At 44.3% G+C, this 14,009-nt stretch overlaps 1 protein-coding gene across 2 annotated transcripts in view; it reads left to right on the top strand.

Moving 5' to 3' along the window:
* ST7L (suppression of tumorigenicity 7 like) overlaps positions 1 to 14,009 on the top strand; it is a 144,248-nt gene that overhangs the window by 49,284 nt on the left and 80,955 nt on the right. For both annotated transcript variants that reach the window (XM_040423877.1, XM_040423878.1), the window contains exons 9-10: positions 218 to 332; positions 11,701 to 11,773. In XM_040423877.1, coding sequence (XP_040279811.1) covers positions 218 to 332; positions 11,701 to 11,773 — 188 coding nt within the window. The remainder of the gene's footprint in view (positions 1 to 217; positions 333 to 11,700; positions 11,774 to 14,009) is intronic.

Raw genomic sequence — 14,009 nt, 5'->3', positions numbered from 1 at the left:
CAGGCCTGATTGTTTGTCACACTGAAAAATGACAGCTCAAAAGCAGCCATTAATAATAAGCAAAGCATAAAATAAATGTACTGGGGCTAAGCAATTACTAATCAGACGGCAGCGTCCCCTCATTAGCTTCCAGTCGCACCAGAGAAGCCGAATAATTGCACAAGAATGGGGAAGTAATGATATATTTGTTTGAACTAATTGATGTATTTACTTGCAGCTAATGAAAGAGTTTCCTCTGCTCAGCATGGTAAATATCCATGAAAACCTGCTGGAGGCTTTGCTGGAATTGCAGGCGTATGCAGATGTTCAGGCAGTGCTTGCTAAATACGACGGTAAGCTAAACACTGCCTAGGAGGCACAAAGCCCATACATTCCAGGGTAACCAAATATACAAAAGCAGACTTAAAATAGCAAACATCATTTGTCCAAAGACCTAGGAGAGCGCTTCACGAGCCGCTCACCTATGCTCTTGTCATTGTCCTCAGACATGAGATGGAAAGCAGTTGTCCAGTGTCCAGCAGTACCTTGGACCATAGCGCTGCTCATAACATGCTAATTGCACATGCTTCTGAAATCCAACAGGAAGATTTACATTTTTCATTCTCAGCAGTCTGTCCACTAGAGGACAGAAGGTAACCAAATAATGGCAGACGACTGGAAAGCCATTCGGAATCGCATGTTTCAGGTGGCATTTATCTTGTGTCTATGGCAAGTTTTTGGAGCTCGAATTTTCAGCGGCTGTTGGCTTAAAGGGGTTTTCTGACTCTTTTTAACTGAGTACCTGTCCTCTGGTAGGTCATCAGTATGTGATCAGTGGTGGTTCGACTCCCGTGACCCCTGCGATCACCTGTTTGAGAAGGCACAGGCGCGCTCCTATGAGCACCATATCCTTCTCGCAGCTTACCCTACGGCTACTTTCACACCTGCGTTAGGTGCGGATCCGTCTTGTATCTGCACAGACTGATCCGCACCGATAATGCAAACGCCTATATTCGTTCATAACGGATCCATTTGCATTATTTAATAAAAAAAAGGTCTAAATCAAAACGGATCCTTCTTGACTTACATTGAAAGTCAATGGGGGACTGATCCGTTTTCAATTGCACCATATTGTGTCATTGAAAAACGGATCCGTCCCCATTGACTTACATTGTAAGTCAGGACGGATCCGTTTGGCTCCGCATCGTCAGGCGGACACCAAAACGCTGCAAGCTGCGGTTTAGTGACCGCCTCAAAAACGCAACGGAGACCAAACGCAGCCAAATTGATGCATTGTGAATGTATTATTATCCATTCAGAATGCATTGGGGCTGAACTGATCCGTTTTGGGCCGCTTGTGAGAGCCCTGACACAGATCTCACAAGCGGACCCAGAAACGCCAGTGTGAAAGTAGCCTAGGCCACATGAACGATGAACACGGCCTAGGGTAAGCAGCGAGAAGGACATGGGGCTGAGCTGCGATACCAAGCACAGCCGTTCTACTATGTACGGCGCTGTGCTTGGTAAGCTGCAGCACTCACTGGAGCGCCTGTACCTTCTCCAACATCTGATTGGCATAGGTCTTTGGTGTCGGGCCCCCACCAATGAGATTCTGATGACCTATACAGAGGATAGGTCATCATTTAAAACGAGTCGGAGAACCACTTTAACTGTTTAGCTGCCTAAGGGGCTATTTACACAAATGTATCCTGGACATATGATACATCTGTATTACTGGTGCGTATCATGGTCCGACCACGGGTTTAACTGACCCGAACTCGCAGCACTCTAGATCCCTATGATGCCCTGACTTCAGGTCAGTCCTGGTTGGGTCAGGCCACATGTAGCAGGTCCACTGTGGGTTTTTCACAGTGGACAATCTGCACCAAATAGTTCAGATTCCCTTACTGCAAGGTTCACGGCTCGCATTCTAAAGGTTAAAATCTGCAAGCGTTAATTGACCTGCTGCAGATTTAAAATCTCATGTCAATTTATATGTAGATTTTCATTCACTTTTCTGCTGCTGTAACCGATGCTGATTTTTTTATACATAAATGTGCAGCGTATGTGCCACGTGCGCCTTACCCTCCAACTACATATATTCTGATGTACTACTGCAAGGGAATTTCACACACACGGCAGTTTATTTTCCAGCTATTTAATTTTATTGGTTTGGGGGCTTTTTACAGTTCCTTTAAGATGACGGTATTGCAGTATTACAGAACCCGCTGTCTTGTATGTGGCACTCAGTCTGTAATCTCTTCCCAGAACATTTTAACTGTGAGAGACCTGCAAAGTTTCACCCAAAAAACAAATGGAAAACGTGTGTTTTTATTTTTTGTATTGCTCTAGTATTAGGACAGATCTCCCCCAGCCTAAAACAATTTTTTTCCCCCTCCCCCACGACAGCACCATAGAGAGAGGGATCCACCCCCAGGGACAGGAAACCTACAGAAATAAAAGGGTGGAGCCTTTCTACCCATTCAGTAGTTTCCTGTCCCTGGAGTGGGAGACCTACAGTTTTTCCTTTTTAGATCTTACCGTCGGTCTTTTTTATTCCTAGGGGGTCCCTAGAGGGCTGACTGTTGCTGCCGGGGTCCATCGCGCCGCTGGGCAGGCATACAGGACCCTAGGATATAGAGGTGCTCCAGGTACCCTCCGTATCTTGCGGCAGGCACGCGGGTTACCTCCCTCTCATGGAGAGCTCTGCCCCGGGGAAAGCGCCAACGGGAGTGGCGGTAAAGGTGGTCATCCTTGAGGAAGGGCTCTGCCACACAGATTTTCAAAGGGAAGGCCGGTGCAGAGGCTTCCGGACACGTGACGTCGACGGGCGGTCACTTCCGGTAGGCGACGCGCGTGATGACGCGCTTCCGGCTAATCACATGGAGCGTTGGGAGGCGGTGGAACACATGACGCCCACGTGATGACTGTCGTCCAGGACTGGTCGCAGGAGCAGAGCGCGTCTTGACCTGCTTCCGGTAGTAGATGCTGCTTGTTCTTTTTTAAAGAGGTACAAGCCAGACCAGTCCCTAAACTATTACAGGACGGTCTGTGCTTGACTGCATGTATGGGGAAATTCGTTCTTTGGAAACAGTACTTATGTTTTTCATGGTGTGGGCCAAAGGATTAATTATTCCTTTTTTCCTAAAGTGAATAGACTCCCTACCTACCTTTTTGACAATGGAGGAAGAAAGAAGACAAGAATCTGCTGAGGGTGAAATGGTGAATCCTGGTAGTTGACCAATCTTCCTTGGTGTAAGTGGCTCTGTTAAAATGCCCCATCTTAAAATGTGCACTTTGTGTTCTCTTTTTTCCAGCCTAAACCGAAGAAGATGCTGGCAAAAAGAAAAAACAAAGAATGTGTGCTGTGTAGAACACCGCTATCATCTTCTTACGGGAAAAAATTATGCCAAACTTGCATCGACAAGACCATTTCTGACTAATCACCCTCATTGCTAGAAAACATAAGATCTCTCATTAAAACGGAAGTTAAAAATTCCTTAAAGTCAGGCAAGAGGGCGAAAACATCTGTGAAGCATAGGAGTTAAAAATTTATCCTATCCCAGGACTACTCGTCCGACGACAGTGACTCACCACGGGAGTCGTCCTCTTCTGGTTCTTCATCTGAAGATGAAACCATGACAAATACCCTTTTTCCTCCGGAAGACACGGACAAGTTACTAAAGGTCATAGGATCTACCATGAACATTGAGGATGTCAAAGAGGATAAAACAGTAGCAGACTCTTTGTTTGAGGGGTTACAGGAAAGGAAAGGTCGTTGTTTTCCTGTACATGGTAGTATCATGTCTTTAATTCAGAGGGAATAGAGAAAACCAGGCAGGAAAGTATTTGCCTCTAGGGCATTTAAGCGCAAGTATCCGTTTGAGGAAGTAAATTCCTCCTCTTGGGGGAAAGCCCCTAAAATTGACGTTGCCATCTCAAAAGTGTCTAAGAAATCCTCCCTTCCCTTTGAGGATACCGGTATGCTTAAAGAACCCCTAGACAAAAAGGCTGAATCTTTCCTTAGGGGAGCCTGGGAGGCCTCTACTTTATCCTTTTGCCCTGCCATAGCTGCTACTGTTATGGCTAGAACATTGGCCCTTTGGTTGCAGCAACTGGAAGAGCAACTGAAAGAAAGATCCCCTAGGGAACAAATTTTATCCTCCTTACCAACTCTTCAAAAAGCGGCTGACTTCTTGACAGACGCGTCAGTCGATTGTATTAGGCTTAGTGCGCAGTCGGCATCCCTTACCAATTCCGCACGGAGGGCTCTTTGGCTAAAAAGTTGGAGTGGGGGGGATATAGCCTCCAAACAGAGGTTATGTAACATCCCCTGCCAGGGAGAATTTTTGTTTGGTCCAGAGCAGGATGACCTTTTAGAGAAGGCAGCCGATAGGAAGAGAAGGTTTCCGGTCCCTAATCCTACAGCGGTATTTGGTTCCAAGAATAGACAGTCCTTTCGTCCCTATAGGAATAATGCAAGTATAAGAAGAGGAAGAGATAAAGATCTTGGATTCAGATCCAGGAATTTTGGGGGGAAAGGATTCCTATTTGGAAACTCTTCCTCTGCAAATAAAAAACAACCACAACAATGACGCCAGGTTAGAAGTGGGAGGAAGGCTAAAATTCTTCCAGACAGCCTGGGAAAGGATTGCAGGGCCTTGGGTCTTGGAGATTATTCGGTCAGGTCTGAAACCAGAATTCCTTTCCTTGCCTCCGCAAAGATTCATTACTACAAAAAGCATTTGTGTAAAAGGCTGTTTTCCCATAATAAAGGAAGTTTTAGACCTTATCAAGAAAGATGTCTTGATTCCTGTTCCTCCAGAAGAGCAATCCGAAGGCTATTTCGCCCATCTTTTTCTAGTTCCAAAACCAGATGGTACACACAGGACTATCGTCAATCTAAGGGATTTGAACAAATTTCTGTTTTTCAAAAAGTTCAAAATGAAAACAATGAGGAATACGATCCAGCTTCTTTTTCCTCAATTTTTCATGACCGTAATAGATTTAAAAAACGCCTATTTTCATATTCCCATGCACCAGAAATTTCTAAAATACTTAAGAGTGGCGATTCCAATGGAGGGTCAGATTCAGCAATATCATTTCCAGGCATTGCCCTTTGGCCTGTCAATGGCCCCAAGGATATTCACAAAGGTGGTGGCAGAGATGGTTTCTTTCATAAGAATCGTTCATAAAAACGTTTTGATAGTGCCATATCTGGATGATTTTTTGATCATAGCGAATTCCCGATTGAGTTGCGAGAAGAGCGTTCAGTTTGTTGTACAGACCTTTCAAGAACTGGGGTGGATAATAAACTACAAAAAATCCAGATTAAAGCCGGTAAAAAAAACTGAGGTTCCTAGGCCTAGTTTTGAATTCAGAGACTCAGAGAGTATATCTCCCAGAAGATATTTTTTAAAAAATCTGGAATCAAATCAAATCCCTTTCTTCCACCTCTCTGACTCTTCGAAACGCAATGTCGGTCCTGGGGTCTCTAGTTTCCTGCATCCCGGCGGTGGAGTGGGCTCAGCTTCATTCCCGTCAGTTACAGTCAGAGATACTAACAGCATTCAAAAAGCACAGGGGGACATTGGATGTCAGAATAAAAATTTCGAACACCACATGGAAGAGTCTATCATGGTGGCTGGACAGGGGCAAGCTAGTTCGGGGAGTCCCATGGTCCTATCCAGATCCTATTGTCCTGACCACGGATGCAAGCCCTTGGGGGTGGGGAGCCCATATTCGAGAGTACAATGTTCAGGGTCAATGGTCCCCAAGTCAAAGATTGTTCTCTTCCAATCGGAAAGAATTAGTGGCAGTAAGACTGGCTGTGAAAGCTTCTCAGTCCCTACTAGGCACAGGACACGTGAGAATTCTGTCAGACAATCGGGCAACCGTGGCATATGTGAACCACCAAGGGGGAACAAGGTTGATAGCCCTAGGGTGGGAAGCAAGGAGATTACTGGGGACATTAGAGAAACAGGTCAGCCACGTATCAGCTCTCCACATAAAGGGGAAGGAGAATGTTCAGGAGGACTTTCTCAGCAGGTATCCCTTGAAACAAGGAGACTGGTCCCTGAACACTTCAATATTTTCCATGATCACAGAGTCTTGGGGCATGCCCGTTATAGATCTTTTCAGTTCGAGCCAGAACAGAAAAGTGGAACTTTTTTGTTCACTAAATCCGAGGGAATCCCCCTATGGGGTGGATGCCCTTCTCCTGAAGTGGAACTTCCCACTAGCCTATGCCTTTCCCCCCTTCCAATTGATCCCAGCAGTCTTGAAAAAGATCAGGAAGGACAAGACAAGGGTTATCCTCATTGCCCCCTTCTGGCCCAAGAGGGCATGGTTTACTCTGCTCCGGACCATGTCGATATCAGACCCCTGGATTCTACCAGACCTCCCGAATCTGCTGTCCCAGGGTCCGGTTTTTCATCCAGCAGTCAGTGGTCTCCATCTTTTGGAATTTGAGCGGAACTTATTAATTAAGAAGGGTTTCTCTCAGGAGCTCATTGCGACCTTACTTAAAAGCAGAAAACCGGTAACTATTTCTATCTACGCTAGAACCTGGAAGAAATTTATATAATTTAGTAATCTCAACCCAAAACCTTTACCCTTGTCTGTCCCTATTTCTCAGGTACTGGAATTTTTACAGAAAGGTCTTTCTTTAGGTCTTGCAAAGAGTACTCTTAAAGTACATGTCTCTGCCCTGTCAGTACTATTCCAGCAAAACTTTGCTTCGAATCCATGGATCATTAGATTCTTTAAAGCTGTCGTTGGAATGACTCCAGTCTTATCCCCCAGGGTTCCCCCGTGGGATCTTAATCTTGTGCTAAATTCCTTAACCAGAGCACCCTTTGAACCCATTGATTCTTCAAGCATAAAACTTCTTACTTTCAAGCTAGTTTTATTGGTAGCCCTCACCACTGCTAGAAGAATAAGCGAGTTGCAGGCCATTTCCATTAATCCCCCCTTCACTAGGATTCTGGATGATAGAGTTATAATTCTACCTGACCCGGCCTTTTTACCCATAGTGTCATCTAAATTCCATAGGTCCCAAGAGAGAATTCTTCCTTCCTTTTGTGACCATCCTAAAAATCCTGGGGAGGTGGCATTTCATACCTTAGATGTACGGAGATGCTTATTACAGTATCTAAGAGCTACGGAAGAATGGAGAAAGTCTTCTGCTTTATTCATTCTCTTTTCAGGGTCGAATAAAGGGAAGAAGGCTACCAAGAGCACCCTGTCTAGGTGGCTTAGACTGGGCATTATACAATCCTGTCTCCTCCAGTCTCGGTGAGGGCTCACTCTACTCGCTCTGTTTCCACTTCTTGGGCGGAAAGGTCGGGGGCTTCTATTGAGCAAATTTGTAAGGCGGCCACGTGGTCTTCACCTTCTACCTTTTTCCGTTACTACTGTTTGGATCTGCACTCTTCCTCTGATCTTTCTTTCGGTAGAAAGGTTTTACAAGCGGTGGTCCCTCCCTAGGAAGGGTTCTTTTCCTCTGTAATTCTCTCTATGGTGCTGTCGTGGGGGAGGGGAAAAATGATGATTACACTTACCGGTAATCGGATTTTCCAGACCCCACGACAGCACTTTTCCTAATTCCCTCCCTTGGTGATGGTTTCTGTATTTCACTTGGAGTAGAAAAAATAAAATAAAATCTGTATTGATTATGTGGTTTATATGCTGGTTCGATTCAGAATGACTAATGGTGTAGGAGTCCCTCTCTTGCTCTGTAATCCACTGAATGGGTAGAGAGGCTCCACCCTTTTATTTCTGTAGGTTTCCTGTCCCTGGGGGTGGATCCCTCTCTCTATGGTGCTGTCGTGGGGTCTGGAAAATCCGATTACCGGTAAGTGTAATCATCATTTTTCTCCTTTAAGGCAGATAGATATTCATGGTGTCAGTTGTCAGACTGATCTCTTTATTCTCTGATTTGTTCAATTTTTCTCATATTTTTAGAGTAACTAAATCCGTTCATTATTTCTATGTATATTTAGCAGCTAGACTTGAATCAGGGATCATAGGGCTGTTGAAATCCTGTGTCTACCACTTCGGAGAACTAGGTTTTGTGGAAGAAGATATTACGTATCGTGTAGTACCTTCATACAGCCTGAGGGTGTCACTGGTGCAATGAGTGTCACTATGGATGACAGCCATCGGCAATGAAGCATTATTTTACACCATTGCTCCGAACCATCACATTGCTTTATATTTGTGAAGTTTCTCGGTAACCTGTAGTATAACAAAGTCTTACCATCTACACTGCGTGCAGAATTATTAGGCAAATGAGTATTTTGACCACATCATCCTCTTTATGCATGTTGTCTTACTCCAAGCTGTATAGGCTCGAAAGCCTACTACCAATTAAGCATATTAGGTGATGTGCATCTCTGTAATGAGAAGGGGTGTGGTCTAATGACATCAACTCCCTATATTAGGTGTGCATAATTATTAGGCAACTTCCTTTCCTTTGGCAAAATGGGTCAAAAGAAGGACTTGACAGGCTCAGAAAAGTCAAAAATAGTGAGATATCTTGCAGAGGGATGCAGCACTCTTAAAATTGCAAAGCTTCTGAAGCGTGATCATCGAACAATCAAGCGTTTCATTCAAAATAGTCAACAGGGTCGCAAGAAGCGTGTGGAAAAACCAAGGCGCAAAATAACTGCCCATGAACTGAGAAAAGTCAAGCGTGCAGCTGCCAAGATGCCACTTGCCACCAGTTTGGCCATATTTCAGAGCTGCAACATCACTGGAGTGCCCAAAAGCACAAGGTGTGCAATACTCAGAGACATGACCAAGGTAAGAAAGGCTGAAAGACGACCACCACTGAACAAGACACACAAGCTGAAACGTCAAGACTGGGCCAAGAAATATCTCAAGACTGATTTTTCTAAGGTTTTATGGACTGATGAAATGAGAGTGAGTCTTGATGTGCCAGATGGATGGGCCCGTGGCTGGATTGGTAAAGGGCAGAGAGCTCCAGTCCGACTCAGACGCCAGCAAGGTGGAGGTGGAGTACTGGTTTGGGCTGGTATCATCAAAGATGAGCTTGTGGGGCCTTTTCAGGTTGAGGATGGAGTCAAGCTCAACTCCCAGTCCTACTGCCAGTTTCTGGAAGACACCTTCTTCAAGCAGTGGTACAGGAAGAAGTCTGCATCCTTCAAGAAAAACATGATTTTCATGCAGGACAATGCTCCATCACACGCGTCCAAGTACTCCACAGCGTGGCTGGCAAGAAAGGGTATAAAAGAAGAAAATCTAATGACATGGCCTCCTTGTTCACCTGATCTGAACCCCATTGAGAACCTGTGGTCCATCATCAAATGTGAGATTTACAAGGAGGGAAAACAGTACACCTCTCTGAACAGTGTCTGGGAGGCTGTGGTTGCTGCTGCACGCAATGTTGATGGTGAACAGATCAAAACACTGACAGAATCCATGGATGGCAGGCTTTTGAGTGTCCTTGCAAAGAAAGGTGGCTATATTGGTCACTGATTTGTTTTTGTTTTGTTTTTGAATGTCAGAAATGTATATTTGTGAATGTTGAGATGTTATATTGGTTTCACTGGTAAAAATAAATAATTGAAATGGGTATATATTTGTTTTTTGTTAAGTTGCCTAATAATTATGCACAGTAATAGTCACCTGCACACACAGATATCCCCCTAAAATAGCTAAAACTAAAAACAAACTAAAAACTACTTCCAAAAATATTCAGCTTTGATATTAATGAGTTTTTTGGGTTCATTAATAACATGGTTGTTGCTCAATAATAAAATTAATCCTCAAAAATACAACTTGCCTAATAATTCTGCACTCCCTGTAGAAGTCTTGATTTCATTCATTTCTTTGCATTCTGAAAATAATGATGGTGTTAATGATGTCTTTATGAAGGTAGTGCGAGATCAGTGTATAACCACTGTTCCCACCCAGAGACTGACAGCGACCTCTGTATTAGGCCTCATGCACACGACCGTTGTTTGGGTCCGCATCCGAGCCGCCGTTTTGGCGGCTCGGATGCGGACCCATTCACTTTAATGGGGCCGCAAAAGATGCGGACAGCACTCCGTGTGCTGTCCGCATCCGTGGCTCCGTTCCGCCCCCCCGTTAAAAAAATATAACATGTCCTATTCTTGTCCGCGCTTTGCAGACAAGAATAGGCATTTATATTGCCGGCGCCCGTTCCGTTCCGCAAATTGCGGAAGGCAATACGGGCGGACACCGTTTTTTGCGGATCCGCGGTTTGCGGACCGCAAAAAACGGCATGGCGTTGTGCACGAGGCCTTAGAGTGCATAGAGAGATAACGGTCAGTCACTGAGTAGGACCACCCGCTGGACTCCTAAGCGCAGAATGAGCAGAGATTTAAGTGAATAAAGGACAAGTTACGCTGGAACTAAACTAGATATCAATGAGCTCAGCTCCTCCTGCTTTCTAACATACTGCCTGCCAAGCGCACCTCACATTCAATGGAGCAGTTCCCAGTTAAAGGGGTTTTTGGGACCCTCTCTGAGCAACTTTTGCAACAGCCAAAGTGCCCTTGGTTACTGCAGCTCTCTCCTTTTTACTGAAGTAACCAGGGATGCAGTCTATGGACCTATGCCGAGGTTTGGGTCTGGTTCACCATGGTTCCTACAAACATCTGATCTTCTGGGGGTGCCCCACCCACCAATCTGATATTTTTCGATATTAGAGCAATTTACTGTATTGTATCATGAAGTCCGCAGCATCTTACTATACATTACACTGGAAAAGGTGTGTAGCGAGTAATGGTAGAGGGACCAACTGGATGAAAGCGGAGGTCAGCAATGTGCTTTATGCTGTCTCACTCCGTTTTCACCTGTTTGTCCATTTTTACACAGTCGGGGATGCACTGAACAGAAAGCACAAAGGTGAACAATAGCTCCCTGCTTGTTCATTGTCTGTATGTCAGATCAGGCATGGAAATAAAGATTGTGTCTCTGCTATGAACATAACACATGGCGAGGGGCAAGCAGGCAGTGCTCAGGATTAGTTGAGTTGAAGGAGAAGTCAGAGGTTGGAAGGGGGGGTGAGGGAAAGGTTTCACCGCTGAGGAGAACATTAGGGAATTAGAAGCAATCCCCATATCAAAGCAAATGTGTGCAGTTATATTTAGTAATAGGCGGCCTAAGCAGTCACCATATATTCCAGACAAGAATACATGAAAGCTGACCTGAAATCCCAGGCCTCCTTCTCTCCCTGGAAAGTAGGTTGTGTAGGCCAAAGAAGAGTCTGTGGACATGAAATGATCACAGTCGTTCTGTTTCTACATGCAGTCCTGTAAACCGTGACCACATATCAGACAGGCGTATAAACCTCGCCTTCATGCAGCTTTTTATGGATCCCCATATCTTCCTGGCAGCTCTGAAGTGGGAGATTTATGGAAACACCACACTTTATATGAGAATGAAACAACATAGCCTGGTCTTCATGAACTTGGAGGTTCTGATCTATACTAGAGTTGATTCTACATATGGTCTGTACGCATTGTACTATGTCTTAATAGGAGTACTTGGGGTTAGACTTTGGTACTGGAGAAGCTAAGGCGCCATAGCCTTCATCTGGCAGCTGTGGTTATCGATTTAGGACATGTCCTGGAGGAAAAAACATAAACGTCAATAATCTCAAATACATTGTTTTATCTCTACAGAAGTACGTATTTCTTGTTCTCATTTCTTTTCTCTGTATTATTGCAGATATTAGTCTTCCAAAGTCTGCTACAATATGTTACACGGCAGCATTACTAAAAGCCAGAGCTGTGTCTGACAGGTTTGTAGAATGGAAATTTACTTTTATTTCCCTGCTGGAACTGGAATATTGTATATTTTTCATTTTAACATGCATAGAAACCTATACATACTATATCACTGTTCGTTCTGGTTAGAAAGCCAATATGGCTGCCACAATGACCGGCATGGCATTAGGAGGGATTCAAGTCGCATTCCAGTAATAACAAGTTATCCGCTCTCTGCTGGATAGGGAATAGCTGTTAGATTAGTGGGGGTCCAACAGCCGGGACACCTACCAAGAACAGGGGTCCCATGTCCCCTGTTTAAATGGAGTGGAAGCACAAATGATTGATTGTTGCTGCATTCAAGTAGGGGACACAGGACCCTCCATCCTGATGATCGGCCGAGATCTTCCCTGACGCTGTCTACTGGATGAGGGATACCCCTAAAGATGGACAAAGGTAAATGTATTCCAGATTTATACATATGCACTGGACTATATGAAGGTAGTCACAGTTTCAGATTGTGGGTGGAAATGACATGCCAGTACAGTGAGAATATGTGAAGAGTGCTCATTTCTGACTCCTTTTGCTTTGAACTGAGATTATATTTAGTGCCTGCATCTGTACTGTAAATATTTGCACATGTAAATGATAAATTGATCTTACATGTAAAATGATAAGCTAATCTTACTTGTAAAGTCATAAACTGGGTTAAACTCATGCACTAGCTGCTTCAGTAAAGGTTTTTCATCTGCATCAGACGCTCCGTTTGGTGCCTTCTTCAGAGATTCCGCCAAAAACAGTGGAGAGAAAAGTCCTGCATGAAGGACTTTTTTCTCAGCTAAAAAGTCAACTACCCAAAAGGATTTTATTATAGTCAATGAAACTTGTTTGGATCCATTCAGGTCAGTTATGTGGCATATCCATCTCACGAACAGGCTCCACTGTGAATCAAAAGTACACCGTGCATACTCGGCGTCCTCTCCATTCACAGCTATGGGAATATAGCCGAGTGCGCATGTGCGAGTATTTTTGAAAGTCCCATAGCAGTGAATGGATAAAGCCGATAATGCTTGGCTTGCTGTCTATTCATGATATACCATACATTTCCAAATGGGAATCTTAAGAAAATACTAAACCATGGGAAAAATTACTCTATTTTCTTTTTTAATTAACAAAAATAGGTAAAGGGAAATGCAACCGAAAAATTGAGATTTAATTCTTTACTCTTTTTCACATACTAAAAGCCCAATAATTCTTAAAAGCAAATCTTGTGAGTAAAAGTGCCAAAAAAGACATACATATCTCTTTTAAAATCGTTAAAAGGTGTAATGGCAATAATTAGAACTAATTAATGCAGATCTCCAGTCAGAAGCACAAATTATACAATAGGTACCTTATTTTTCACCCTATAAGACGCACCTGCCCATAAGATGCACCTAGGTTTTAGAGGAGGAAAATAAGAAAAAACATTTTTTTCATCAGACCTTAGACCAGAGCCCCAATCAGACTCACAATGTTAATCAGACCTCAGATCAGACCCTGAATATCAATAAGACCCCAATTAGACCTCATATCGGACTCCCAATGTTGATCAGACCCCCATGTTAATAAGACCCCCAGTCACACCTCAGATCAGACCCCAATTCAGACACTTAGATCAGACCCCCAACGTTAGGACCCCTATTTAGACCTCAGATCAGATCCCCATGTTAATAAGACACTATTCAAACACTGAGATCAGACCCCCAATGTTAAGACCCCCCCCCCCATTCAGACCTCAGATCAGACCAGCATGTTGATAAGACCCTTATTCAGACACTCAGATCAGACCCCCAATGTTAAGAACTCCATTCAGACCTCAGATCAGACAAAAAAAAATAAAAAATCAATTTACCTCTCCCGTTTTGGATGCTGCCACCGCTTTGGGGATCCAGAGCTCTTCTGCCTCTCCCTGCTGCGCAGTGCAGTGACCCAATTCCGCACAGCGTGAGGTCACGGAGCACTGACGTCCTCACTCAGCACAACGCGGAGCCGACAGAAGAAGACCAGGAAGTGAGTGCAGAGCCCGGGGAGTGCTGCATTCACTGCTTCCCAGTCCTCCTCTACTAATGAGTGGTACCATAATGGAAGTGCTCATTAGTATTTGCTCCATAAGATGCACTGACACCCCCCCCCCCTTACACACACACACACTTTCGGGTGGGAGGGCATCTTATAGGGCATAAACTACAGTAAGTCAGTACTTACAGAGGATGGTTTGATGCTGTTTAT

Source organism: Bufo bufo, chromosome 3 (assembly GCF_905171765.1).
Source record: "Bufo bufo chromosome 3, aBufBuf1.1, whole genome shotgun sequence".
Taxonomy (NCBI): domain Eukaryota; kingdom Metazoa; phylum Chordata; class Amphibia; order Anura; family Bufonidae; genus Bufo; species Bufo bufo.
The sequence above is the reverse complement of the archived record's forward strand: the minus strand, read 5'-3'. Positions and strand labels throughout refer to the sequence as shown.